The sequence below is a fragment of the Colletotrichum paranaense genome (genome assembly GCF_030867605.1).
Source record: "Colletotrichum paranaense strain IMI 384185 chromosome Unknown Scaffold_3.1, whole genome shotgun sequence".
Lineage (NCBI taxonomy): Eukaryota > Fungi > Ascomycota > Sordariomycetes > Glomerellales > Glomerellaceae > Colletotrichum > Colletotrichum paranaense.
Genome location: NW_026848961.1, coordinates 3,470,155 through 3,497,450, shown reverse-complemented (window position 1 = coordinate 3,497,450; position 27,296 = coordinate 3,470,155). Strand labels below are relative to the sequence as shown.

The 27,296-nt window shown below is 52.9% G+C and overlaps 6 protein-coding genes across 6 annotated transcripts; 1 reads left to right on the top strand and 5 right to left on the bottom strand.

Annotated features, from left to right (window-relative positions):
* Positions 1-214: 214 nt before the first annotated feature.
* CPAR01_04754 (protocatechuate 3) lies at positions 215-1,279 on the bottom strand (the record flags this gene model as incomplete). Its single annotated transcript, XM_060489034.1, has 3 exons — positions 215-715; positions 772-792; positions 848-1,279. The coding sequence occupies 3 exons, from the start codon at positions 1,277-1,279 to the stop codon at positions 215-217; spliced, it is 954 nt and encodes a 317-aa protein (XP_060353240.1).
* Positions 1,280-1,514: 235 nt separating this feature from the next.
* CPAR01_04753 (uncharacterized protein) lies at positions 1,515-1,745 on the top strand (the record flags this gene model as incomplete). Its single annotated transcript, XM_060489033.1, has 1 exon — positions 1,515-1,745. The coding sequence occupies one exon, from the start codon at positions 1,515-1,517 to the stop codon at positions 1,743-1,745; it is 231 nt and encodes a 76-aa protein (XP_060353239.1).
* A 1,467-nt stretch (positions 1,746-3,212) lies between these two features.
* CPAR01_04752 (manganese lipoxygenase) lies at positions 3,213-5,098 on the bottom strand (the record flags this gene model as incomplete). Its single annotated transcript, XM_060489032.1, has 2 exons — positions 3,213-4,673; positions 4,733-5,098. The coding sequence occupies 2 exons, from the start codon at positions 5,096-5,098 to the stop codon at positions 3,213-3,215; spliced, it is 1,827 nt and encodes a 608-aa protein (XP_060353238.1).
* A 2,388-nt stretch (positions 5,099-7,486) lies between these two features.
* Positions 7,487-11,044, bottom strand: CPAR01_04751 (uncharacterized protein; the record flags this gene model as incomplete). Its single annotated transcript, XM_060489031.1, has 1 exon — positions 7,487-11,044. One exon carries the CDS (start codon positions 11,042-11,044, stop codon positions 7,487-7,489), a length of 3,558 nt encoding a protein of 1,185 aa, XP_060353237.1.
* A 564-nt stretch (positions 11,045-11,608) lies between these two features.
* On the bottom strand, positions 11,609-13,188 carry CPAR01_04750 (guanine deaminase; the record flags this gene model as incomplete). Its single annotated transcript, XM_060489030.1, has 2 exons — positions 11,609-12,762; positions 12,879-13,188. The coding sequence occupies 2 exons, from the start codon at positions 13,186-13,188 to the stop codon at positions 11,609-11,611; spliced, it is 1,464 nt and encodes a 487-aa protein (XP_060353236.1).
* A 1,773-nt stretch (positions 13,189-14,961) lies between these two features.
* On the bottom strand, positions 14,962-21,273 carry CPAR01_04749 (acyl transferase; the record flags this gene model as incomplete). Its single annotated transcript, XM_060489029.1, has 1 exon — positions 14,962-21,273. One exon carries the CDS (start codon positions 21,271-21,273, stop codon positions 14,962-14,964), a length of 6,312 nt encoding a protein of 2,103 aa, XP_060353235.1.
* Positions 21,274-27,296: the final 6,023 nt, after the last annotated feature.

The window sequence follows — 27,296 nt, the reverse complement described above, 5'->3', positions numbered from 1 at the left end:
TAATGACATGAACGATACCAATGTACAATAATTTCAAGTGCAATTCCCATTCACGTGAAAGAAATATGTAGCTTGTCTTATTGTCGGCAAAGGTGAGGATTTCCCAATAATTTGGTGATCTATTTGTCATCTCCGAACTTCTAAGCATCTACTAACCCAGACGCCGGCCTCTCTAGAATATCCGATACAAAATTCATAGTCCGTCTTGCGCCATTTATGCCTCAACACCGATGGTGATGTAGGCGAGCATGCCCTTGGTAACATCCTCACCGTCGAGGGGCTCGACAACCATGTTGGGGTTCCAGTTACCCTTGCTCTCATCCGCAAAGATGCTGTCAATGTCGTTGGTGGTGCGGTTGATCTCGGTGTGGCTGACATAGGGCTCGAGGGCCATGATCTGCTGGCTGAGGGGCTCGTCGAAGAAGAGCTGGCCGGTGCTGACAATGTTGGAAGCGACGACGGTGCCGTTGCTGCGGACGGACCAGTCGGTGTGGACCTGGGCGTGGATGTGAATGGTGCGCTCGACGTAGAAACCGGGGAAGACGGTCTTCATCTCCATGATGCCGTTAGAGTCGGTAGGCCAGATGCCGCGGAGCCAGGTGGTGGCGTCGGTGTGCAGGTCCAGATCGGGGCCGATAGTGACGTTGAGCTGGTCGAGGAGCTCTTCGAAGGGAGTGTTGGGGCTGTGGCCCGTGAATGAGCTGTAAGATCCGGTCTATGGGCAATCCAGTTAGTCAACGTGTGAGGGTTGAAGCCTTTCGATTTACTTACAGCGTTGCAGTGCCAAAGGTCCTGGTGATGGTCAGCGCTCAATATCATGATTCAGATTGGGATTAGGGGTACTTACGACTAAGACGTCGCTCATAACTTCGCAGGTATTGACGTTGAGAACACCAATATCCAGATAGAGAGGAACACCGGGTTGATCTTCGCTCATATCCTGGCGCAGGGTCTGAGACTGAGGCCAGACATAGGGTCCCTTGGTGACCTCGGGCGTCAGGACGCAAGTGTCGTTCTGAAGGGTGTTATAGTGGGGACCCTCAGTATGAATAGTGACATTGCTGTCGCGCTGAACGAGAGAGCGGCTGACGAGCGAGCGCTTCTCGGCCTGACGCTTCCTGCGAACCTCCTGGAACTGGCCGGATTGCACCGAGCAACGCTTGGCGAGGTTGGAACGGCGGGCAATCTCTGAGTGGCTCAGAGTGTGGTCATGACCCGGGTGAGCAACGGCCACTCCCGTGAGGAGCGCAGTAGCGAGAGCAAGGAGCTGGAACTGCATATTGTAGGTTGAAAAAGAGTGTAAGTCGAGAAAGAGTGTTGTAGAGACTGTTCAACGAGAGAATGTCTGGGACCTATTGTCAAAGTCAAGCTACCGAGATCTAAGCTGCTGATCAAGCTAGAACTGATCAACAACGAGGGAGCTGATCCTTCATTTATACGTTCATCCTTTCTTTCGATTGTTCTTCACCTTCCACGAATAGACGAAAAATATCATCTCCCCTGCTTCGTCCCGTATGACCCCTGACGAGGATCCAGAAAACAAGTTCATCTCATCAGGACGTTTCTTTTGTCAGCCATTGCCCCCCTCTCATCACGCTCAGATCCGTGAAACTGCCAAACCAAGCTGCAGTCCACCTTTCACGATCTCCAATTCTCCACTGACGTCGGGTTCGCACCACAGGTCGCTCCCACATCCCGAAGAACCACGTTCTGATCAATTCCCCATTCGGCAGTTCGTCGCATAGTAAAAGGCGATTCGCCAATCACGGCCCAGATATTACGGTTGACTTCTGGGGTCCGAAGCCCCCAAGCCGCACCCGGACGCCATCCCCGGCGGGCCGCCAAGACTCCTGGCCGCGTAAGTTCAGGGGCGGTCCGCCTGGTCACTGCACGTTGAATCAACCTTGACCCGACGACCAAGCATAATCAGTGGAGGCATTGGGCGACCGATGAGAGCCGCGGTTGACCCGAGCCGAAAGATCACTGATGTGGTGTCGCCGATGTTGTCATGGGTGTGGATAGGAGATTTTCGCCTTGGCAAAATGCCATTGCAAGATCCGCATCGATTACAACCCAAGACCGGAATGCGGGCGTCGAAAAAATCGGAAGCTGTCCAATTCGACAGTTACCAGAAGTTCTGCAATCTAGAAGGTGCATCAACTAGAGCCTTCGCTTGTTAAATCTGCTGACGAAGTGGTTGCGAATTTTCCAGAGTTCCAGACTACTTCCGGTGACTGACCCCTAGAGGAGCGGCAGTGTATTATGCAGAATCCCCGAGTGGCGCGTCGGATTTGAGCCGACGCGGTATGATATCAGTAGCCTTAAGAACCCTTTTCATCTCTCAACTATTGGCAGCCAGTCCTTTTTGGCCTGCAGAGCCTATGATGACTTTGCATGTACCATAATTCCTACTAGGGAGCTTGGGAGTCCGCGAGAAGAGCCGTAAGTGGTAAATTTTATTTCTAACAAGTTTTCACCTCTTGCCAGCCCACAAGAGCATTTCTGTAAGGTGGGGATTTTCGAGAAGGGTCCGGCAGAGCCAAGAGTCGAATTCACAGCAACACGACTCATATCGTTCCCGTGGAATCAGTCACAGCACCCACTCATACGCATCTCTGTTCCTTATTACGTCAGTATCTGCCAAGAAGCTTGACTCGGGACCCGGAATCTCTTGCCATCTTAATTAGGAAAGTCATAACTTCTCCGTCCCGGAGTCGGCGGCGCGGCGGCAGCTGCCATGATATTTCAACGATTGCCAAGTCCCCAGCAGCTGTCTAGATCCGCGGAGGCTCTGTACTGATAAAGTCCGAAGGTCGACGGTTCCACCTTTGAATGTTTGAATCAGACTGGAGAATTTTGCGCTCATGACGTTGAGAAGGGCACCTCAAGTCGTTATCTAGAGGCTAGGGAATACTCACAAATGTGCTTGGAGTATCGATTTTTTTACCAGTTCGAAAAGCTTAGGTACGTTGGGTCCCCATGCTCATCCCCCTTTAGTTCAGATGTCGGGGAGATAGTGCCATGGGTTAGAGTTGTATTATTAAACCTATCGGCGTCCCCTTTACCTGGGTCGTACTTGCCGATTGCTAATTGTTGACGTTCGCCCACATCTCCTCGCAGGGATTGAACCTGATTATTGTCCATGCCCAATCGTTTGCGTGACCCATATAGAAAGGTACCATAGAAGTTGGCCAATTGTGTGCAAACAGTTTCTAAACACTCAAGTAAAATGGAATCACTCCAGGGTCCATGCCGGTCCAGATGAATGGCATGCCCTGACTTAAACCCTCGCTGTCAAACCGCCGCCCGCTGATCCTCCTACTGATACTACCTATGTCTTTCATGAACCGGTCATTTGCCACCGCAACAGCCCTGTTGGTCCCGGCGAGAAGACTTTCAGCGTTGAACATGTATCGCAGAGTCTGGTTCTTCTCGACAACCTGAGGCCTGTTGAAACGTGCGAGAAGAGTAATCTGGTCGACCGACTTTTGTTCGTTGGGGAGCCAAGGGAGGAGGTTTTCGATTCGTCCCTTCTTCGTAGGAAGAGGCGCGTACAGAGAAAGGGGATGAAGTGGTAGCACGCCAGACGCCGTCACGGGCTCACCTTGATTCAGAACATGGCGTGAAACACCTGTCAACCATGCCATGTGGGACAGAATATCAACCAGCTGCTTCCTGCTTCTCAGCGGCGCTGATGGGAAGTCGATGACTTCTGCAGGACCATTGGATTCGGTAATCCAAGCTTGTAACTCCCAATCTTTGGACAGCACTCGATCAGACTTGTAGGTTGCCTCGACGAAAGCTTCAATGAATTTCCGAATGACTCCAACGATCTCTTTCCCATCTTCATAAAAGGGAAAATGAGGAAGTTTCGGGCCAGAAGGCGAGTGTAACAGACCACGTAATCGCAGGTTATCCTCAAAGTAATTGCTTTGAAACGGACCGGCAACAGTCGGATAGAACTCTGCACCGAATTGGCGTACGGCTACATTTGAAAAGGCAAAGTTCTGGTCAAAGAAACCGCCTGGGTTGAAGAGCACTCTGTCGCCTATGGGTCGGATAGCATAAGCCTGATACATGAGTCGTTCCATGAGGTTGAGGACAGGGTGACGGCTGCTGAACGTGCGAAGGGCAGCTAGGTAGACAATCTCAGCAACATCGTGGGAATTAAGGAGATGATAGACCTGGCCGTGGAAAAAGTCGTTGACGTTGAACATGATCTTGGCCAGTAGCCACTCATTAGTCGTGTCCAAGGGTGTGTATGTAAGATCAGCGCCGACATTCGTCTTGATGGCCAGGGGAAGAATGTGGTCGGAGCGCTTGTCAAGGTAGAACAGCGCTTGGCACGCAGCTGAGTATCGGCCTTGTTGAGCGAAGTACTTTTTCTGATAGCTGTGGTCGGCCAAGAATAGACGACCGTCCCTATGAAGTGAGTCGAGCGTTGTTCCAGTAATCTTCCTGACTGTCTTATCGTCAAGAGGGAAAGGTAATTTGTCCTTTCTGTAGGTCAGACGGCGAATGATGTAAGGATTGGTTGAGAGGCGCTCCATAGCGAACAAAAGGTCCGATGTAAAGTTGCTGAACTGGCCTTTGGCGATGCCGCCAGGGACCGATCCTGACCAGTGACCATCGTAGAGGATTTTGAAGTCCTCGAGACGCTTGAGGCCACCATGCTTGAACCATAGGTGTTAGCCAGACGATTATTAGCATTAATGAACATAATTTGGACTACCTTGGTGATGTCTTCAAGCGCCGCGGCACTTTCATTGATCGCAAATCGAGCAACATGTTCCGAATCCTTCAACCACAAGCTCTGATCGCGCAAGGAAATCTGGGTCCCCAACGATCCATTGGGGAAGAAGGATGTATCTCCTATCAATGGTTCTCCATAGGTGATTACCTGTTGCTTGAGTTTGATTTCCTCTGCCCTTGAGGAAAGGTCATTATCTTCGTTAGGTAGAGTATATTTAGTCGGGGCCGCCTGCTGTGTAGACACAGTTGTCGGGCTGAGAGCAGTTGTGACGGAGGGTGACTGGCTGCTAACTGCGCTGACACTGTCAATTGCCACCAGTATGCTGAAGGTGAAATACAGTCTCATGTTTGTGATCAATGTCGAATGTCTATTGAGAATAGGGCGCCATAGGAAGAGCTGAACTGATAGACCGCAATGTCGTTGCCGAACATAAAGGCCATTAAATTCACTTCCAACCTATTCAGACTCTGGCAATTATATAATGTTACTTGGAAGGAATACCTCCACAAGGAAAAGTTCCAAAAGGGCTGCATTCGATTCCCATTGCACATTGCAACCCTTCCTACGCCGACCATTGCTAATCGTTCCGCACAGCTGATCCAATCGCCGCATCGCAAGCATGCTACCGTGTGGTTTGTGCAACTGCAACCCGCATATCCTCACCCGAATGTCTCAATAGATCGGTTTCTTTTCCATTCATCACCCGACATTGTGCAACGCATAGATGATGGGTGCTATCTGTCTAAGACTATGGTCTTTAAGCCGTGCAGTCCTGAACTAGAACGGCGACATTGGACAGGTTCAAGGGTTTCAAACAAACTGCCTCACTCATGACTCTAGCCTTTGATCGTCACAACATGGGCTCATAGCGTGTTTACTTGAACGACTGCAACTTGACTCTCATTCGTGCTCAGAGCTTCGAGTGCCTTGCAGGATGATTCCTGTTCCCTCAAGCCGCAGATGTCTCCGTTTACTTCTGACACTTGACTGCAAGCGCTCTACAAAAATTTCTGTAGACACCGCTGCTACCCGCCCGATTTTCCAAATTTGATTTGCAGTAGCCAAAGGTTCAAAACCTACCCCGAGGACCCGGCCGCCAGTAGCTGCTGCCGGAGGAATCCATATCGCGGTTGTGATGAAGTTGCAATCGGGTCTGACCCCTCCCAAACAATTAGCTCAAATAGTCTTAGACATCACTTGCTAGATGGGGTGACATGACTTGAATAATGTTACTGTCTAACGACGTAGCAGACTAGGAGGGTCGAACGAAGGCACAAGACTAGCCGAGTCTGGGTAAAGTACGTGCCTTTGATGCTCACCGTCAACTACCTCACAATCACCCCAATATTGGTCGCATCAAGGCGTTCGTCCTTTTCGCCAAGCTGCGCCCCATTGCTCTCGACGAACATGCGGAAGTCGCACGAGGAGGCAAAGTGTAAGAACCCCGCGTTCGTAACATGGCCAAACAGATCCTGGTCACCAGCCCCGTGTGACTCCCTTGATGCAGGTACTTGAGGTATAGCAAATACGAACAGGAGCGTGCGAATTCAGTTGTAGCTCTCGTCGTTACCTTGCTGTATGAGATCAAGTTGCGTTGGAGGCTTTCCCGCTGAGCTGCCTCCAGGTACGTAGTAAAAGGACACTTCTAGGTGCGAGCTGAAAAGCTTATTAGGCATTGTTATTTCGGGTGTGCTTGGCAAATAGAGGTGTGTTGACTGCCTCATGCGAGTCATCGCAGAATGAAGGGGAGTACGAGTGATGGAGATTGAGCACTCTGCTCGATAATCGAATCCCACATGTTAGCTAATTCATCGAGCAATATTGGAAGGTCCATGTGATTTATTGTTCGTAGATGCCACAGACTTATTGTATGGGGGCTGGCGCATTTGTGTCACTCGATTTCCTGCCGTCAGCTTACCGCATCACACGGGCACGATGCTGAATCTAATACGTGTGCTGAGGGCTAAGGAAATCCACTCGTGTTCATTAAACCCTAAACTTTCTTCTAACGGTGTTGATTCGCATAGAAACAACATACCAGCTGCGGCTCTGAGGGTGGATAGACCTACTGCGGCCTGTGGTCAGTTGCGAAGGAATTATTAGCCGATTGCAGGAGTCCTCTTCTCTGCTGCATCCCTCCATTGAAATATTTCTGGCAGATCGAACTCGGAAATTTTTCAAGTCTCGCAGTGAGTACGCTGAGAGTTTCTTTCATTTTGAAATTGAGCGACGTCCATGTGCAAACTGGATATGATTTACTTGATCAGACCAGAGCAACCCTAATGCAGTTTACAAGCGATGTGGTCCACGTTGAGGATCAAGATAACGTACAACTTGAACGTCATTCTCAGAATTCAATAACGACACACGTGAGTTCGGGTTCAAGAGCTCCAGTGGCTGTGAAGCTTATACAGACAGAAGGTCATCCTTACCAAGGTCCCCGGGGGGCAGATACAAGTGAGTTCAGAGGGATCTATTACTACGAAATGTGTAACATGTGCACTTAGTCTGGTGGAAGATTGTGAAATGGTCAACACTCAGGCGTGCAAAGAAACCGAGCCACAGTTACTACCTAACTAATTTAGACTTCCTCAGCCGTATCTTCCCAGCATCGCTATGCACAGTTATACACGAGGGGAATGGAAACTTTACCCGGGTTTAATGCCGGAAAAATGCAGAAGGTAATATAGTAAGTGAAGAACCGTTCATTAGTCTTCAGGTAAGAATCTACTTTCATCCTATCATTACTCTCTCCCTCCATCTTCTTAGATCATCGTAGTAACATGCATAATCCTTATTTACGGTGCTGAGCTCATGACCGATGGCTCGAAGCGCCGATGAATATAGCCGGTGAGGACCTATGTTTCGTACCCGTAGAATGGAGGGCCCACCATATCCAGACATCCAGTGATTAAATGTTGGTGACTCCCCACTTAACACCAGCCGGAATAGTCGCTGCCCATCCATGCTTCCATCTTGTAAAATCTCGTTGAAAATTGTCCAACCTCCTGACCATTCTTGTTGATTGAAAACAAGCTTTGGTGCTGCTATTGGACAATACCCTGGCGTAAGCAGAAGTTTCGTCAGGGAAATTGAGCCTAGAACGCTTTCAGCCGCCTCAGTGATGACTGCTAGCATAGCAGCGTCGTTGACTTCAAAAACAACTTCCCCTGGATTCGTTCGCATAGTTGTAGTTCGATCTTCCGATATGATACTGACTCTGCCGCTTGACGGTACGATGGAAACAAGGTACTTTTGGCCTTCCAAGTCTTCCAGCACATTTGCCGACAAGAAGGACTGAATGACCTCCACTATGTTTGACCACCATCGCGGCCGTTCTGCATCATCCGCAGGGTGGGAGAAGAGTTTCCACACCAAAAGTTTGCCCAGAGTGTGACTCAAAACACAACGCCACGCCGTTGAGACATCCCTGTAGCAGGCCAGCTGAAGTGGTCGAATGATACTATCATTCAACCCTCGTCGGGTATTCGAGTACTTTCTCAGTACTCTTTGAATCATCGAAAGCCGATAAGAATTGCCTCCTTGTAAGACTTTCGGACCAACAGCTTCATCGTTTTCGATCCAGCCAGAAGAAGTCAAGATGGCTTCGCACCCAGCTCGGAGAGCAAGCGACTCTACTAAAGTCACTTCTTCGATACCTGCCGTGGCTGCCTGCAGTGTTTCCTCAGCCCAGTCGACGGCTGCTGTGTAAAGGAATGCTTCTGCTAAAAAATGATGATGCGCCTTCGCTAAGTCTGGTGTTGATAACCAATTTTTCAAGTTTAGCCCTATGATTTTGAGACACTGATATGTGAACGAAAGCAGATTATGTGTGTTTCGGTGTGATGAGATCTTAGCCAGATGTTGGAAGGGCCTAAAGCTCGGGAGTAACCCTCCGCTTGTGTCGTATTTTAGTGACAAATGGGTTTTGTTAGCAGTGGCAGTGGTTATGCTATACGTTCTATTGATGATACGCCGTAACATCAGGTCTGTTTTTATCGCCCGTGAAAGGAGGTCGTCTTGCTTCGGAACATAAGGGCCAAAAAGTTCTTTGCCCTCCTCGCTGTTACAAATAAAATCGATAGCTGTCCGGTGTGTGAAACCAATGCCTGTTTCGCCCCAAGGCTTGAATTTATGCTCGTAGTCATTAAGGGACGAGAAAGCTTCTTCGGGATCAGTTATGTCCAGTAGCCCGGCACACATCGCTGGTAGTTTTCTCCCCAAGCGATGCCATTTTTGCCAGAGTAATTCCATATCGGGTAGCTCTCGATCGGCCATGAAGGACTTCAGCATCTCGTCGTCTGTAGAAATGGCAAGTCCGAGAAGGTTGGCGTTGGGTTCCCAGATAAGAAAACGATCACGTTGTGTCTTGAACTCCATAGCCATATAAAAAAGAAGTACTGTCTTTCTTCGATAGAGGTCGCTGTCTTCCTTCATTCGGGACCACATCTCCTTATAAAGTTTCGTCAGGTCCTTGGGCAGGGACTCCACGCGACTGTAAAGAGTGTCCACATCATCGTAGTTGTCGAGACCTCGTTTGAGACTGTTCAAGACAAGAACGACCCAGACAAAGACTCCTTCAGCTTTTTCACAGATAAGTTCGGATAAATCATCCGTTCCACCATATCCAAGGTCAATTTCCATAGCCTCAAGGCGTTTTCGCGTAAGCAAGTGAATATCTCGACTGGTCAGATCCTGGATCTTGAGCATCGGATATTTCTCAAGGAAGCGCTTCAAGGTTGGCTCAGGGCGGCTAGAGACGCAGATTTTGATTTGATTTGTGGAGACAAGCTGGTCAATTAGGTCCAGAAGTCGATCAACTCCGTCGTCCGGTGTATCAGCAACTTCATCCAAGCCATCCAAAAGCACCACGTATTTGCAGGTTGACTCTCGTATAAAATCCAGAAGGGTTTTCTCAAGTTCTTTTGCAGTCCAGTCTGTGTCTGCATCCTTCGTTGATAGATTCGGCTGTCTTCCCAAGATTTGCATTGCATGGCTCTTCCTAAGGTCCAGGATTTGATGAAGCAAAGAGCAGAGCACGCCTTTGATACTTTGTTGCATAAGAGTACCAGGTCTCCACAGATAATGAGAAATACAGTGAGATGCTGAATTACAGCATTCCATGGTTTTACTATTCTTTTCAATGTATTTCATGAGTGTGCTTTTCCCCGAACCTGGTTTGCCACTAATCCAGTATGTCTTCTGGGTGTCATCTTTCAACCAGTCGACGAAGCTATCCCAGGGACGAGGCACGGAGTAGCTGACACCGTCAGAACCCTCCGATAATTCGGATGGCTCATCGGACATGATGCTAGACGTTTCGACGTTGACGGGCTCATCGCTGTATGCGCTAGAGTTGCCTTCCGTAGAATACTCCGACTCCGAGTCGCTGAGATACATTGAATCGCTGAAGATCCATCGAAAGGTTCTTGGATGCGATTCCGAAACCTGATTTCTTCGTTCATTCATTCCAGGATACTTTAGACTTTTCAAAAGCTGCTGATAGGCCTGCTCTTTGGCCTTTGAGTCCTCTCTGGACGTCATCCTCTGTGAAAAAGTATCCTGGACATCCTGGGCAGATGATAAAACATGATTCTTGATAGAAATCTCATGATTAGAAAGCTTGAGGGACACGTGTGACTTGATTTCGTTCTGCGTCTTCGATGATTCCATGGTGACGTGGTCTTGAATTCCCTTCGTTTGTGTCTCAATGGCATTTCGAAGGATGCTATTCGAAGCCGCATGGTCTGTGATGAATTGCTGGAGCTCTTGGCTCAGATCTGAAAAGCCCTTGTTGTTCGCTTGGTAGAGTGCTTCTACTCTGGCGAACAGTCGCTCGAGAATCGATGTGTCCATGACTTTCTGCGCGTCATCCAGATTCCCTTTGAGTCTCTCAAGTCTCCTCTTCCGCCACAGTATCTTTGGCGCAGCGACCAGCGCTCTAAGTTTGCCTGGCTGACTAGGAGACAAAAACTTCATCTCCTCCTCCAAATCTCTGGCATTCTTGACACACTTGGCGGCAAGCTCGAGAAGTCGCTTCTCCATTGTCGGTGCTCTGGTGGCAGCGGCAGTGGGAGCAGTAGTAGCAACGGGCGTCGGCCGTTTGCCCATGGACTTCTCCAAACCATCGCACACGGCTTTGAGACTCTCGGCGTGTTCAGAGAGACCAGGTTCGGGGGAGCCGCTCTCGTAGACACGTCGACACATCGAGATGGCCTCGTGGCCGAAGCTGATGAGCTGCATGACGTTGCAGGCGAGGCTCAGGCCCGCGATGCCTTCGAGGCTGGACATGGCGGGCCGTTTCTGGTGACCAGCCCAGTAGGTGAGGTAGGATAGTTTTTGAGCAAGGTAAAATCAAAAGGTTGTCGGTTGCCAGGATCGTCTGAGTTGTCGATCCGTGGGGTTTACGCTGAGGGATTTGAGCAAAGAGGCAACAGACGACGATGAGGCACCCAGAGACAGGCAAAACGAGACGATGCAGAAGGGAAGATTGACGTGGCAGGGAATTTGGGAGGGGCGTTGGTCGGGTGCGTTTACTTGGCAAGACGCAGCCTGATTGTGATATGGCAAGTTCGACTGCATTGGAGGAACCGCGCCTCCCTCGTGATCTGACGCGCATTCAGACACGCCCAATCAAGTTCAAGTTGCTCATGCATTGCCGGATTGGACGAGGTGAAGTGCACTGCAATTTTCACAACGAGAAACTCGTGATTGGAGATTTTGAGGAGCAGCTCTGAGCTTCATTATACATCTAACCGAGTACTCCAGGCGATATCAACCCGGCCAGCAAATAATTAGGTAACCAAACGCCATATATCTCATGCCTTCCTTCTACCATAACGACGCTCTCTCCATCTACTTTCTCGAATGCACCATCCGCCCCTTGACCCAAACCATCTTGGTATTCCGATCATCCCCATTAAACACCCACTTCGCAACCCGATTCTCCCAGCTCTCCCACCCAAACACATCAACATTCCCATCCTCCTCCTGCTCCCCATCCTCGTCAACAACAGGCAACCCAATAAGCTGCGCATCCCACTGCAAACCAACCTCAAACCCGCCAATCTTCTCACCCAAGCCAACAACCTTGGCACCGCCCCTCGTGCCGAGATACAACACCTCCTCAACCGTCAACTTAGCCCTCTCCTTCTCCTCCCCCTTCAGCCCCATCGCAACATGCCTCGACACCAACGCAGCCTGTCTCGCCGCCTCGAGTATACTAGGACTATACCCACCGCTCATATCCGTCCCCAACCCGACATCGATCCCCTTATCCCACAACCACCTCACCCTCGCCGCACCGCTCGTGATGGAGCTGTTGCTACACGGACAATGCGACACCTTCGCGCCCCGCTCCGCAATCGTATCCGCCTCCTTCTCCGACAAATGAATCGCGTGCGCGAGCACCATCTTCTCCCCCAACAGCCCATGGCTATCATACACATCCGTATAACTCTCCGCCTCGGGGAACAACTCCTTCACAAGCTCAATTTCCCCCTCATTCTCCGAAATATGCGTCTGCGCGAGGACATCCAACTCCCGTTGCAACTCGCTCAACCCCCTCATCGCCTCCCCCGAACAAGCCGGCGCAAACCGCGGCGTCAGCACCGGCGCGACGAGCTCAAAGCCCGGGTCGATCCGCCGGATATGCTCCACGCTCTCCCTCGTCTTGCGCAGCGAGTCGGCCGCGGACTCGTCCTTGTAGTAGTCCGGGCACAACCCTTCGCGGTCCATGCATACCCGCCCAACGAACGCCCGCTGGCCAAGGGCGAGGCAGATGTCGGCGAGGAGGTTCGTTGCGGCGACGTCGATTGTGGCGTAGTATGCCGAGGTGGTGGTGCCGTGGGCGAGCGTGCGTTTCACGCAGGCCGTGTAGACGCGTTTTGCCTTTTTCTGGTCGGCGAGGGAGGATTCGAGGGGGAAGGTGTAGGTGTTTAGCCAGTCGAGGAGGGTTGATTTGCCAAAGATGCCGACGTTTGGATATTGTGATGCGTGGACGTGGGTATCTGGTGGTGGGGTTGGTTAGCTCTGGGTACGATGTCTCACTACGGGCGGGAGAGCATCCCGAGACAGATGATCATTATCCCGGGCGCACGAAGAGAAAGAAAGAATCTGAGCATACCAATGAACCCAGGAAAGAAAAACTGCCCCTCCTTGCCAACACAAACCTCGACATCGCCAGCTGCCCAGCCCAAGTGCGGCAGAACCTCCGCCTCGGCCTTCTTCAAATCGCACTCCGCCTCAACAGCGACAATCGTTCCTGCGGCGTCGACGCAGACGGCCGCGCCGTGGAGGTACTCGAGCTGCTCCTTTGTCTTGGAGTGGATGAAAGAGCCGAGGAAGAGCTTATTGCGCGGCTGCGACTGCGCTTGCGTGGGAGTCTCCGTTGCTGGTGCGCCGGCGGGCGATAGGTCCCTGATCATGTCGCCCATTATACTATTGCTATTCGTCTACTGTTTTGACCAGAGTCGATATTGAGACTCTCTTAAGAAAAGTGTCCAAATGAAGGTTCGGTGGTAGACTATATCGCAGGTGGCCGTGACGTCGGGATAATCTGTCTTCGGTCTTCGGTTGTCGTCGGCAGAGTCGGCGGCGGTTGAAACGAAAATCCCCACCACGTTGCTCTCTCCGTCTTCTTTGTTTCCAATTCCCCGTGTGCTTCAAAAGCCGCAGGTGATCGCTAACGCTGACAATTCCCTCTCACCGAGGATACCACAGAACGATGGACCGGAATGGCAATTGCTGGGTCAATTCCCTCAAAGGACAGCAGTCACGGGATGAACGTTGCAAAAGGTGGTACGGAGAGGATGAGGTAAGTGAGGTAAGGCAGAAAAGGTAAAAGATGGGTATCGTCTCTTCGGTTCGAGTTTCCCAAAACCCCTCTCTTCAAAAGCAAGAAAAAAGCGAAGGGGGAAAGAAAAGGAAGAGAAGGGGACCACGGTAAATACATGCGGTGCAACAGATGACGCGAAGCCAAAGAAAGCATGTGCTTCGTCCTTTTTGTCAAGGTCAAGGTAAACGTAGTTCGCCCGGCGGCCGTCTCCTTCCACGTTCGGGTCTCCCCAGGATGCTACCCCCCAATTTACCCCTCCAAGAGATAAGACGCGGAATACGGAGACGGACTGATTGACAGGGGATGGGCCCGACTCAACGGGACTAAGTGTCAAAGCAAAGAAGCTTTCCTCTCTGAGCGTAGCTGGATGTGACTACCTAAACCAACAACAGGAACAAAACTGCATTAGTCAAAAGTCTGGAATTAAGGATTTGTTGGGTTACAATTGCATACCAGTCTTCTCGAGGTACGGAACTGCGACCCCAAACTGCTGCCAAACACCACCAATGCGCGCCCCGCCCCCCACTTCGCAACGCACCGGCCGCACGTCGTACGGCGCTCGCCGCTGGCCGACCGCAGCTCTCATCCCCCTCGGCTTGACTCCATCCGGATAGCTCTCCAGCATTCCCACCATAGCTCTTCCAATCCACATCACCCCCGTTCCTCAGCCCTTCCAAGTCACGCCTCGATCTATTCAAGCCACCGTCTGATAAGTTTGATAAGCATCCTTTGTTCGTCAGGGCGGCACGGCATGGCCATGTCTTACTCTTGGGACACTCTTGGATAGGCTCATTATCACAAAACCACATGGTCCTCCACCGCCATTCCGACTCTTCCCAAAGTCATAATGTTCTCATCTTCCCCTCGAGACGGGTAGTCGAATCCGTCCCGCCCTTCCGTCCGCATGCTGCGCCAGTCGGGAGAAGCATCAGTGTTCCGGGTCCCTGCAGTCACTCTTCGTAGATCCCCGCTGTCAAAATAGCTGCTGTGCTTGCCAGCTGCCACTAGCTTTCCAGTCATCAGTCATTGTATCACCCTCTGCCTTGTTTGCCCGTCAGACAAAGCAATGCCATCGGACATTTTATCACACGCCTCTCGGAAACTTTACACAGCTTGTTGAACCTTGGTTGCTCTATTTCTCTTCTTGTGCCACAATTAAAACTCTAGAATAATAAACGCCCCAAACATTTCATGGAATGACCAAACACAAAGCTTTCTAAAACGCAGCATGATAAAACACTCATCAAGAAACCACATCCCTAATTTGTACAACGCTTACGCCGTCTAGAGTCATTCAATGCCCTCCTCCTTCTTTTTATCATTCGTTATACCGTAGCCCGATTGCTCCTTCTGTCAAGCGCGCATACACAGCTTATGCTGCGGCACCAGGGCCCTCGTGCTCACCAGCGAGACCGTTGACTCCGTTGGGGCCAGGGCCGTCCTGGGTGTACTGATCCCAGTTCGCCAGGATTTGAGCAATCTTGGGCGAGTTGGTCAGCTTGTAAACATCCTCAAAGTATTCCTTGGTGATGGCGAAAGGCTTCGCTGTCACGTTGGGGATGTATTTGCCGACAAGCTTGGCAGGGTCGATCGTCGTCTTGTTGATCTTCTTGAGAAGGAACGATCTGAAAGGCTTGACGCCAGACCGCAGGAAGGTCGAGTGGAAAGGCACATCGATACCGCGGAGAGGAATCGTCGCGAAGCCACGCTGGAGCTCCAGGGGTGTGGGCTTCTTGAGGGTAGCCTCGGCACTGCCCTTGATGATCTCCTTGAGAGCACCCTTGGCCTCATCGATGTTGCCACGCATCTCCTCAATGTCAATCTTCTGTTGCTTGAGGAAGTTGGTGACGCCAGTGAGGGTGTCGAGCGCGCGCAGGTCACCAGCAGCCACGTACTGCATGTTGGCAATGTTGTAGTTGACAATCTCAAGGAGCCAGCCAGTCTCCTCAGAGATGCAGTCGACAACGAACTGCAGAGCCTCCTCGTTGAAAGTCTTGGAGATTCTGCTCGGGTTGATGGCGCACATGGAGTAGTTGGATCGGCCAGCGGCGTCACGCTCGACAGCGACTTGCATGGTCAAGCCACGGTAGAAGACGACCGACACCAAACTCTCAATGGGCATGACCTCGGCCAAGGCGGCGAGGGCAGAGTACTCACCCAGGGAGTGACCAGCGAAAGTGCAGTCACGGGGAACAAGACCCTTTGACTTCATGTCCTCAAAGCTAGCCTTCTCCATGAGGGTAAGGGCAGGCTGAGTGAACTGCGTGGCGGACAGCAGGCCAGTGGGCGAGCGGTAGGTGTAAGAGGTGGTCTTCTCGTCAATCTCCTTGAAGATGCGCTCAGACTTGATGCTTCCATCGGCGGCAACGGTCTCGAAGGTCATGGCCATGTAGTTCTGGCGGATGGCCTTGCCGCGAGGGCCACCGAAGTAAACGGTAAGCTCCTTCGGGTTGTTCTTGACAATGTTGGTGATGGAGAAGCCGTAGTTGTCCAGGAGGTACTTGTCGGCACGGTCCCAGACGTCCTTGGCGACGTCACTGCTGGCGTAGAGCTCCATACCCATGCCCTGCTCCTGGGAACCTTGACCGGTGAAGACGTAGGCAGTCACAGGCTGCTCAACCTCGGCCTCACCGAGAAGAACCTTCTCCTCAGTCTCCTTGTTGCTGGCCTCGACCTTGATAATCTTGCGGCCAGAAACCATACCAACGTGCTGAAGCTTGACCTGAAGGTCGTCGTTGGGGAGGACCATGCCAACCAGAGAAGCGTGGAAGCTGCGAACACGACCAATGTTGTTCTCAGCAGCCCAGGTCTCAACCAAGCTACGGACGGCAGCACTGGAGTACATGCCGTGAGTAATGGTGCCGGGGAGGGCAGCGTAGTTGGCAAACACGCGAGAAACGTGAATGGGGTTGTAGTCACCGGAGACACGAGCGTAGTTCTCGTTAGTGGCAGGGGCGCGAAGCTGCAGAGGGGTACGACCGCTGAGAGGGATGGGGTTCTCAAAGTGGAGGGGCTGGTCAAGAGGGGCACCAGTGCGCTCGAGGTAGTCGACAACGGGGTTGCCATTGGACTGGCCGGCCTCGTAATCAACGCTGGCGACCTGGATGATCTCCTTGGTGGGGAGCTCAAGAAGAACCTGGCCCTGAGTGGAGACGCTGCTGTACATAGTCTTGGTCTTGTAGCGGTAGAAGCTCTGAAGACGGAAGGTAAGCGTCTGTCCGAGGAGGTCGAGGTCGCGGGGCAGGTCATCAGTGTTGAACCACTGCTTCGACTTAAGAACAGCAACGTCCTTGCTGGTGGCCAAGTGAAGCTGGATGGGCGTCTCCATCTTGCGCTGGAAGGTGTTCTCGTAGTCGGTGTAGGCACCGCGGTACAGGAACTGGGAGGTGACGTCCATGACAGCCTCACCATCGCGGTAGATGGTACCGCAGACCTCAACCATCTTACCAGACTCCTGGTTGATGACGGCGTTGATCTGAGCGGTGGTGGAGACCTCATCGCCCTTCTTAAGAGGCTCAGCACCAGGCTTCATGCGGAACTCATTGGACAAGTGAACAAGCTTGAGCAGGTCACCGTCAATGGTGCGAGGGAAGATGGGCTTGGTGATGGCCTTCCAGCCAACGACGATGGCGAAATCCATGGGAGCGTAAACAGTCTTGCCGGGACGCTCAACGAAGGCCTCGCCAGTGTTGCCAACGGCGTGGATGAAGTCGTTGATGCTCTCACCGGTGATGGTGGCCTTGCCACCGTCGAACTTACTGCTAACATCGGCATCGAGGTTGAAGGTCTCGTCACCGAACCACGCACGCCAGTAGAATTCCTTGATGCGGTCGTTGCGACCCTCCATGACTTCGTGGATCGGGGCGTAACCGGCCTCAGGGTGGTAGGTGAACTTGAGAGGCAGGGCAACGGGCTTGCCAAGAGCAGTGGTGTCCTTGATCATGTTGACAACGATCTCGTTCTTGCCCTCCAGCTTGACCTCGATGACATCAACGTACTGGTTGTGGCGAGGCTGCTCCTTGACAATGATCTTGGTGTTCTTCGCATCCTTGGGGTTGTGGATCTCAACGAAGAGACCGCGGGTGGGTGCGAAGATACGCTTGAGAGGGTTGGTCTGGAACTTTTGGCCCTGAACAACAACCTCAGAGGTCAAAAGAGCGTGGCGCCAGCTGCGGTCGGGACCGGCAAGCAGGGCCAGCCATGCATCGAGGCTAGGAAGGGTCGCGGAAGGCGAGGTGGAGAGGCGGTAGGTGTTCTTGTGGGCATCATCGTAGGAGACGGTGAGGCCATCGACATCCTCGACAGGGATCTCAGTCTCGATGAGCTTGCCACCAAAGTACTCAATGGCAGGAATGGCCTTCTTCTCGCCCTTGTAAAGGTCTCTGGTCAAGTACTCAACGTGCGTCTTGTGAATTCCATCAAGGATGTCCTTGATGGGCTCGTCAATGACCTTGGAGAACTTGACAGCAGTAGGTCCCTGGAGAATGCAGGTACGTCCAACATCCTGGCCAATGACGGCGCCGAGGTCCTCAGACTGCCACAGGGAGTCCTTCTTGAAATAGAAGTCAAAGTTCTCATCCAGGGTAGGGATGAACGTGACAGGCTTCTGGATGGGACGGAGGCAGAGCATCAAGAAGTGCTGGACGTCCTGGGCGTTGATGAGCTGAGTCTCGGCGTCAGGGTAGTGCGAGAGAATCTTCTCAACAGTCTCGTAAGGAGTCTGGAGGTCCTTGAAGTCCTGCAGCTGAGCGACCTGGCCAGGCTTGGAGGTGAAGCGCTCCTCAACACGGCGGATGAAGTCACCAGTGAGCCTGATGAAGGTGGGGTCGATCCAGCGCTGCTCGTGACGGATATAAAGCAAGTCGACCATGCGGCGGACAACCTCGCCGTAGGTCATGTCCTCCAAGTCGACAGCCTGGCCAGCACGGTTGCGACCGAACCAAACCTTCTGGAAGTCGTCGTTGAGCTTCTTGACAATGTAGTCGCGGTTCTTCTTCAGCTCAGCCACGCGCTTCTCCTTGGGGAGGGAGAAGATCTTCTTGTCCATCTCAGCCCAGAAGAGGACACCACGAGTAGCAAGCTTGTGAATAGGCTCGCCCATCTCAGACAGAACAGTAACGACACCACCGGTAGGTCCAGTGTAGGACTTCTCCCACTCGCTGTCTTCAACACCAGGTGCGTCGATGATGGCCTGCTTGGCAGCAGGGCTGGTCTTGGCCTCCTTGGCGACCATCATGCGACTACCGAAGAGAGTACCGTCGAAGGGCATGGGAGGGTAGCCGTAGCTCTTGGACCATTCACCAGTGAGGTACGGATAGGTATCCTCGGCACCACCGAAACCACTGCCAGCAACCAGGATGATGTTCTCCTGGCGACGAATGCGAGGGTACATGGTGAGAATAGGCTGGTGGAAATCCTCGTAAGAGTGGTGACCACCTCCACGACCACCAGTCCACTGCAAAAGCACGGGGAAGGTTGGGTTGGCCTTGGCGATGTTGATAACAGCTTGAATAGCGTCGACGGAGCCGGGCTTGAAGCTGATGTGCTTGAGACCCAAGGTGTCGATGTACTCCTGGGCAACCTCGACGGAAGGAACACCAGCGCCGATGGTCAGGCCCTCAATGGGAACACCCTCAGCTCTGAGTCTCCCGAGCATGGGGATTTGCCATTGCATGGCACGGGGGTTGACGTAGATCAAGTTGACACCGATACCACGTCCAGCCGGGATGGCACCCTCAATCTTTCGCAAAGCGGCGGTCATCATATTGGGGTCGAAGTAACCACCACCGGCCAACTCGATGTGGTAGCCAGCGTTCATGGTGGCAGCGACGAAGTCCCAGGGGACCGTGCAAGGAGTCATACCAGCGACGACGATGGGAGGAAGACCCAAAAGTCTGCTCATCTTGGTATCGACGTAGGTATCGCCGTTAGATGTGGTGACCAAGCGAGGACCGAACTCCTTAACCCAGTCCACGGCGTATCTGACCGCGTGCTCCTCGTCACGGTCAAAGAGCTCGGGCTTGTAGCCGACCTCCGTGATGGAGCCATCAACGGAGCCAGCGAGGATAACGCGGACACCAGTACCCTCCTTGTTTCGGCTGGTGAGAACACCAAGACCAGAAATACCGCCAGGACCAAAGTCAAGGACGTGGGTGGCCTGAGGGAAGACGGTGGCCTTCTCCCAGTTGACGGGGTCTCTGGTAATGAGACGGATGAGGGTAGGGACAATGTTGCTGTCGCCGGCCTCACGGAGATCCTTGCCAGTATTGGTGTCGAAGACCGCAGTGCCCAGAGATTTGGAGGGGATCTTGATGTTCTTCAAGTCCTCGTCAATGAGCTCCGTCGCCTCAGCAAGATACTTGCTGTGGAAGGGTGCAGTGATGGGCAGGAAGCGGTGAACGAAGCGGAGCTTTCGCTGGGTGTGGGGGATACGGTTCTGGTCCAGGCCCGTGGGAGCCTTGACCTTGCGGAGCTGCGCGTTGAGACCGTACAAGGAGATGGGAGGACCCGTGACAACCAGGTTGCGCGGGCTGTTGATCAGGGAGATGGAGATATGGCGATCGGCGGGCAGGTACTTGTTGGTTGCATCAATGTGCTTCTGGACCTCAGCCTGAGAGAGGTCTCTGATGCTAAGCATGGGTGTGGGGGTACCCTCGCCGTTGTCGGCCGACTCTCTCAGCATGGTGGGCGTCAACGAGGTGCGGGGGAACACCTGCTGGCTGCGGGCACCGATCCAGAAGAGAATGGTGAGCGCAGAAGGGGCAAGCTCCTTCCATGACTCCCAGGACTCGGCAGCGGCAGTGATGGCAGCGAGCACAATGCCCTGGGAGTGACCAGTCGTACCACTGATCTGGTCACGGAGCAGACCAGGGTGAACACCCAACACCTTGCAAGTGACCTCGTAGTGCGCAAGCTGAACGAGACCAATCAAGGGGAAGCTGACGGGCGCTGAGATGAGGTAGTCGACATCAGGGGTGGCGTCCTCGCTCTCAAGCCATCTCATGATATCCAAGCCCTTGGGGTAAAGCTTCTCAGCCTCGGGGTGCTTGGACAGGTTCTGAAGGAGCTCGGCAGCGTTCAAAATAAGCTCGCCGACGAAGGGGTTGTAGGTCTTGTAGATCTCGCGCAACTCCTCGAAGTACTCCTCGATGTTGCCCTGACCGCCGAAAATGGTGTAGATATCGGCGGAGCCATCATCGGATGCGCGGAAGAGCGCAGATCCGTAGGCCTTGATGGAGCGACCAGTGGTCTGTCTGGCTTGGTAGTAGCTGCGGATGACGACCAACTTCTTGGCGTCAATGCCGGGCAGCGTGGCAGCGAGGGCGTGAACCTCGTTGCCTTGGAGGTAGCCGCGCTCGAACTCGTTAAGGACAAGCTTCAGAACCTCCTCGTAAGAGCCTGACTCGTCATCCTCGCCCTTCTCGACCTCGTCGGCGACGAAGCCCATGTATCTTGCGACCAGCTCTGCAACGGATGAAGGCTCGTCATCCTGAGCAAGCTCATCTGTGGCGGTGGGGAGAGTGGCATTGAAGCGATCCTTCAATTGAGAGGCGTGGAAGTGCAGGGCGGTCGGTACGAGGAGGGAGGTCTCGAGAGAACCGTGGCGGAGAGTGAGAGGTCGCAGAGAAGCGTTGGATCGAGGGGTAGAAACGCCCGTTTGAGGGCCTGTTCCAGTGCCGTACATGGTGATGACGGTTTTGGGGGGTATCAAGAATGGGTGAGAAGTTTTTTTCGTGCTATGAATGGAGCTTTGCTCGCCACGTTTGTTAGCCGAGGAGTGCTTGTTTTTTTACCGCCTCTTTCCCCTGCCGATCCAGAGATGTTTCTCCAGCGGGAGATGGGGAAAACAGCAAGATGGCTTACCTTGTGTGTGACTCCGTAAACTCAGCAAAGAGCAGGAGGCAGCTAGTTCAAGATGCTCCGGTATGGCGGGGGAAGAGGGAGGAAGTGTGCGGCAGTAATGTCGTGTCTTTAGGTATTGAGCGTGGGTGGTCGTCTAGAGCTTTCTCTCCTATTATCCGAGAGCAATTGGTGGTCTATAAAGGACAAGAAAAAGAAACGAGAAGACTGCCTGCAAGTTCTGTCCTTGACGTGGAGTTGTGGGAGGGAAGAGCAAGAGAGTGGCAGATGGCAGCTTAAAGAAGAGTGGGATGGTGAGCAAGGGAAGGTTGGGAGGGTTCTTGGACGAGGTTATGATGGGAAGGCGAGGCAATTGAAGTGTATCCCTTTGGACTTTTTTTTCTACTGCGGCCCGGGTCTGGTCTGGGTCCCTGCTGACTTTCTTGGGGGAGTGGGAGTTGAGTTGAGTTGAGTGAGGAGCGTCTGTGTGTGCGTATGTGTGTGTGTGTCTTCCCGGGTCTGTCTCAATAAGTGGACATGGATTGATTGGGATTGTGGGATTGAGGACCGGGACTCGGTACTTTCACGCCATCATTGAGGAGGGAGACTCAGAGAAGCATGGCGGGTGTGGTGTGTAGGTACATGGGCTGTGGTGTGCGGTGTGTGGATGTTCAAGTGGATGATGAATTTGATGGATCCAACCTTTGGGCCAAGTGTCCGTACGAAGTACCGCCTGCTTCTCGACCCTTTTTTCTGTTTTTCTTTTCGTGAGAGTGAGGTCAATCCCACCAACGTAATTGGAGGTATCTGGCCCAGTTTGGGTCACTTTGGTGTGTCTACGAGGGGTAGAAAGGGGATGTACCCAGGACAGGGACAGGTACATGGCCCCGATACGCAGAGAAGACGAGATGGAACTCAACGATTAGAAAAAAATAGGCCGGGGTCATTTTGGGACATTGGATTGGAATGAATCCAGTTGGTTCGGGCTGACGGAGGAAAGGCACGTTGGACCGCATCCTGAGTAGGTACGTACTGCGTCCCTGCCACGCTGTGGCCCCATCTGGTTCATTTCCACTGCGCTTGCAAGGCAGGTACGGTTTGACGGGTGGAAAGTACCCGTTACCTGTACTCCGTATTTTGTATCTTTTCCCGGCTCAAGGCAAGAGGCACCACAGCTCTCACTATTCAAGAGCGGAAAGAACAGGGGAGGTGGCAGTTGGCCGTTTGCTGGCGTCAAGCAGTGCCTGCCTGGTCGCGCGGCCAAGTGACCAATTGCTACGGGTACGTGTGTCAATGCCAATCAATCCAATTGTCTGTGTGTATAAGGTAGGTACTCACGGTACTGTAGGCATTCGTATGGAGCATCGTCTCTCCCGTCTCTTTTTCTGCCTTTGCATCTCTCCAAAAGTCTCAAATCTCAATGTCTCGCCAAATTTTTTAGTTCTGTTGGGGATGGTCGTACACCCCAATCCACCCCTCCAGCTCCACCCTTGACTTCATGCAGCCCGAGTGATCCGCAAGGGTTCCGCTGTTGGAGAACGGGCGCCAATGTACCGGTACATGCCCTCGCAACCTCCTTCAACCTCTCTTCCACTCATCCAAGCATCCTCTTCCCAAGTTTCCCTCCCAAGCCACACTTGGATGATGGCGGGACGCCGCAACCACAACGGATCGTGTCTACACAATCTTGCCTCCGGATCTTTGCCGCCAACTCTCAGCTCATCGGACCGGTCTCGTCTCTCTTTCAAGGTGCTGGATCAATGGACGCACGAATCCTCGGCCAAATGGCATCATTTCGGCTCTTGGGCCTGGACTTGCACCATACTTTTCAACATCAGTGCTGATGCTAGGCGAATCGCACTTGTCGCGCACGCCGATAAGATGCCGAGTTGCTACCCCGGATGCAACAAACGGACGATAACGAGCCCAAAACTAAGGCGCCGTCGCGGGCCATCTCGGGTTCTGCTGCGCGACATCGCTCGATGCCGAGTTGCCTCTCAGAGCAGCTCTTGCAAGGAAAGGAAAAGAAGTTTTCCAACCTCGCCTCTTCCTTGTATCGAGTCGCCTCGCTGACCGGGAGTTGCGAAAAAGGTGTCGCCCAATTTGACTTGGACCCTAAAAGATCCTGATATGCGGGATCCCACCAAGTACAATGTACTCCCGGGCCCCCCGTTACGTTCCCGCAACTCCCTGGCCGGTTGAAAGGCGGTCAGCATCTCTAGCGTCGTAGCCGATATTCTGCCGCCTCCTTCTCCCCACCGCTTTCACCCCACGCCTGGGGCTCGATGCTGGGGAGGATGGGAAATGCGCGGGACCCTGAGGACGAGGATCCGGCAGGGAGAACGGCATGTACATGTTTGATGTACCGATACCAGCCGCCACACCGCACTCGCAGCTCTGGCTTGCTGAGGCGGGAGCTATCTCTTTGCCATGCCACGCCGCCCACGCGGGCGGGCGGTCTGTCGTCCAGGAATGCAAGCTCTAGCATCTGCGTACCACAATGCCCTGTGTATCTTCCCTTGCCATGCGTGGAGGGGTAACGAATAGCGATGAGATTCGTACCTAGGCACCATCTCAGTAAGACATACTGCTTGCCCGCTGCCCAGCCAAGCCCAGGCTTTTAAGCATGAACTGATGAGGCACAGGGCTGGAATCCTCGAATATCGACAAGTGTTGCACCGAGCTCATTCACTCGGTCTCCGATTGTTCATCGACGTCTCTCGGTTAGCTCGGGCGAGCTGAGTTGAGTGTTTGAAGAATGCTCCTGGTGATGAGCGGTCAAACACAGGTCGCACTTTGTGGTTTGTTGCGCATCACAATGGCTTGTTGACTGAGGCTTCCATCAACTGGGCATCTTCACCCACCTTTCGTGGCTCGTCTACTGAAGAACTGGAGCAACCCGTCGTACGCAACCGAAAGGTCAGCAAGAGCTTAGTCAACTTCGAACTGATTAGGTCCTCCTGGGCCTGGCCAGGGCTGGAGTTGAGGCAAACCAAGCCCCTTCTGCCCCTCAAACAGCAGATTCGAGCCTCGACAGGAAAAGCTTGGGTCAATCCGTCGTCTACTGTATACGGAGTACAACTCCAGTCGCCAAGGAGGTATCGCTACATTACACCCCCATCGAACCGTGGCGGGTTCCTGGAGCAGAGACCACTTTTGCCCCTCCTCGCCCTCCATTTCCCATTTCCTCTTCCACTCTTCCATGGCCTTCTGCTTGCAACATGGAGGCTTTTTTTGGCTTGTTGCTGAGGAGTTGCGGCTGTTACTTTCCGGATCCCCGTTGGGTGACGGAGCAGAAGATATCTTATCATGGCACCACTTTCCCACAGCTTGCCGCAGTCGTACTGAATTTGTACACGTATACAAAAGCCATGCCATTGATGACACTTTTCACATCAGAGCTATATGTGTGTGTGTGTGTCGTTGGCCGTTGGGAAGAGCCGTAGCTCTATCCGTATCTCTTATCGGCATCGGTATCAACACCCCGCCAAGCATCAAAGCTCCAACAAGCTTCCAGCTCTCTCCCCCTCCAAAGGGAAGTGTGTGGGTAGTCTTTGAACGTCGCAAGAGACTGTAGCCAACAGGAATGCTGCGATAAGGGTGAGCTGATAGAGGCACAATCAGAGTTAAGGGTCATCGGAACGGGTACATCTCAAGGCCAAAGGTGAGGTGAAGCTTGGGAGGTCTCAGACTAAGATCACCAACACCCAGAGCCTCGCGAAGGGCTAGTGCTGCAGGCGCTAAGTAGAGTCGAGGACTCGAGGGGCAGGTACGGCGGCCACTAGCCCGAATTCAACATTCCGGCAGCTCGGGAAAGGGCAGCGAGCACGGCGAGGAAGTAGAAGTCGGGCAGAGAGACGACGAGAAGGAGTCAAGACATTGAATGCGCGCCACACGAGGCTAACGACAGCGCCCAGCCGTGCCAGCCTAGCCCAAGGAAAAGAGCCCGAGAGCTGGCAAGCCTTGCGATGTGAAGCTGTAAATCAGGTACAGCTACTTTGCTTGGTCTTGTCTCATCCCACCTCGCAACATGGCACGTACCCGCACTTTGCATTACACGACAGGCTGGCTTGAAGAGGTGGCAGACAAGAGACAAGGCGCAAAGCCTCGTTTGATAGAGAGAAGCGATAATATAGCGAGGAGGCGCACGGAAGGAGTCACTTGAGACTGGTGGATAATGCATGCAGGACGATGATGCGGCAGCTGCCACTTTGCTCGTTCACTCGCACGGAAGACGAGGAGCACTGACTGGCTTCGGTCTAGCCAGGTGACAAGATATCTTACGTATCAGTATGCGATGGTGAGAAAAGCTTGGTCCCAAAGAGTTCATGCTTTACGTGGCTTGTAAGTTGTTGGATGCGATGATCCGAATTGAGAAAGAAGCTCTTAGAATCAAACACAAACATCACCTCTAGAGGTGAGGTTGGGGTAGCTTACACATAATAAGTACGAATTGGTATAATGTATAGAAAGTATCGGTATGGGTGAGGTTGGAAGTCTTGAAACCAGTGACACCCTCATCACGTCTTCTTGATGAGCTGGTTTTTGCTGGATCATGAATACCTAGATGGATGGATGTTGCCTATCCGTACGCGAAACCTTTTTCGCAGAGGTGACGCCTCACGCCTCAACTCCAACGTCAACTTGGCATCAATGACGGATTGCGGATTGCCCTCCCTGCCGTCCCTCCCAAAAAGATGTGCTCCACCCGTCCCACGGTTCCCACCCTGCATTCCCCCAATGAAATGGTTTTGTGGGGAAGCCCCCCTGATCAAACCATGCTCGATTGGGGAAAGCGTCTGAATATGGTTGAGGAGCTTTCGACACAGCGAGGTACGTACCGACCAGGCGTTGCAGCCAAACCACCCAAGAAAAGAATGGAAGCCATGACCCAGCACCCAGCAGCGGTAAAGCCACACACACACCAAACCAAAAGTGACCACACGCCTCCCAGGCAATTTACACGCCAGCAGCTTTCTTCCCACCTGCATGGGGGGAACATGGGAACTTGAAGGGGACAACGCGTGAGGTGCCGGGGATTTCACGGCTCTCCCATCGCGAGGCAAAGCAGGCTAAGACGGGCCCACTTGTATGTTCCTTTCCCAGGGCCCTGCCGCCTTTCCTCCCACGTACCCCCTCGGGAGGCAGAACTGGAGGACGAAGGCTAAGAGAGAAAGGAAGAAAAAAAAAAAGACAGAGAGAAGATGGCCAGTCGAATGTCTCGAGACATTACCCCCCCGCCGTCCACCTCACCTCATGGATCCATCCATCCATCCTCACTTCCATGAGTGTTGTCCCTGGTGAATGTACACCACCACCTACTTGCATGTACCTTGTACCTGACCTCACCTGAGGTACCTCGACATTGGGAAAACCCTCCATACGCAGTACACTACACACTCCCTCCCTCTCTACTCTCACGCACTCTGCTCATCTTCCTTGAGCCGGTGGGGGCCCTTGCCTGGTTCAACATTCATCTTTTTTCCTGACGGGACCTGTTGTTCCCAATCCCATCCCCTCCCTTTCCAGTTGGTGTCCTCTCCTCACAAAGTAGACGCCCCCCAAGAAAGTCAATCAAGTGCCAGTGACCCGATATCGAGGGGCCAGAGCCATCAACATTGAGCCTGTCTCTTCTTTTTTTTCAATCAAATCCAACCATCTTCCCTTCATCCGTGGTCCTCCCAACTTCCAAACCACTTCTACATCTCCCTCGCTCGCCTTCGCCAGTTTGTCCCTCCCTCTCTCTGGCGCGGACTTGATTCTCCCTTGAACAGCCACCACCCACTGTCCAGAAAAAAAAAGTCTTGCGAGCTTTGTCTGCTTCACATATACCCTCACCGCAGACACCAACGCCATTACACACTGTTC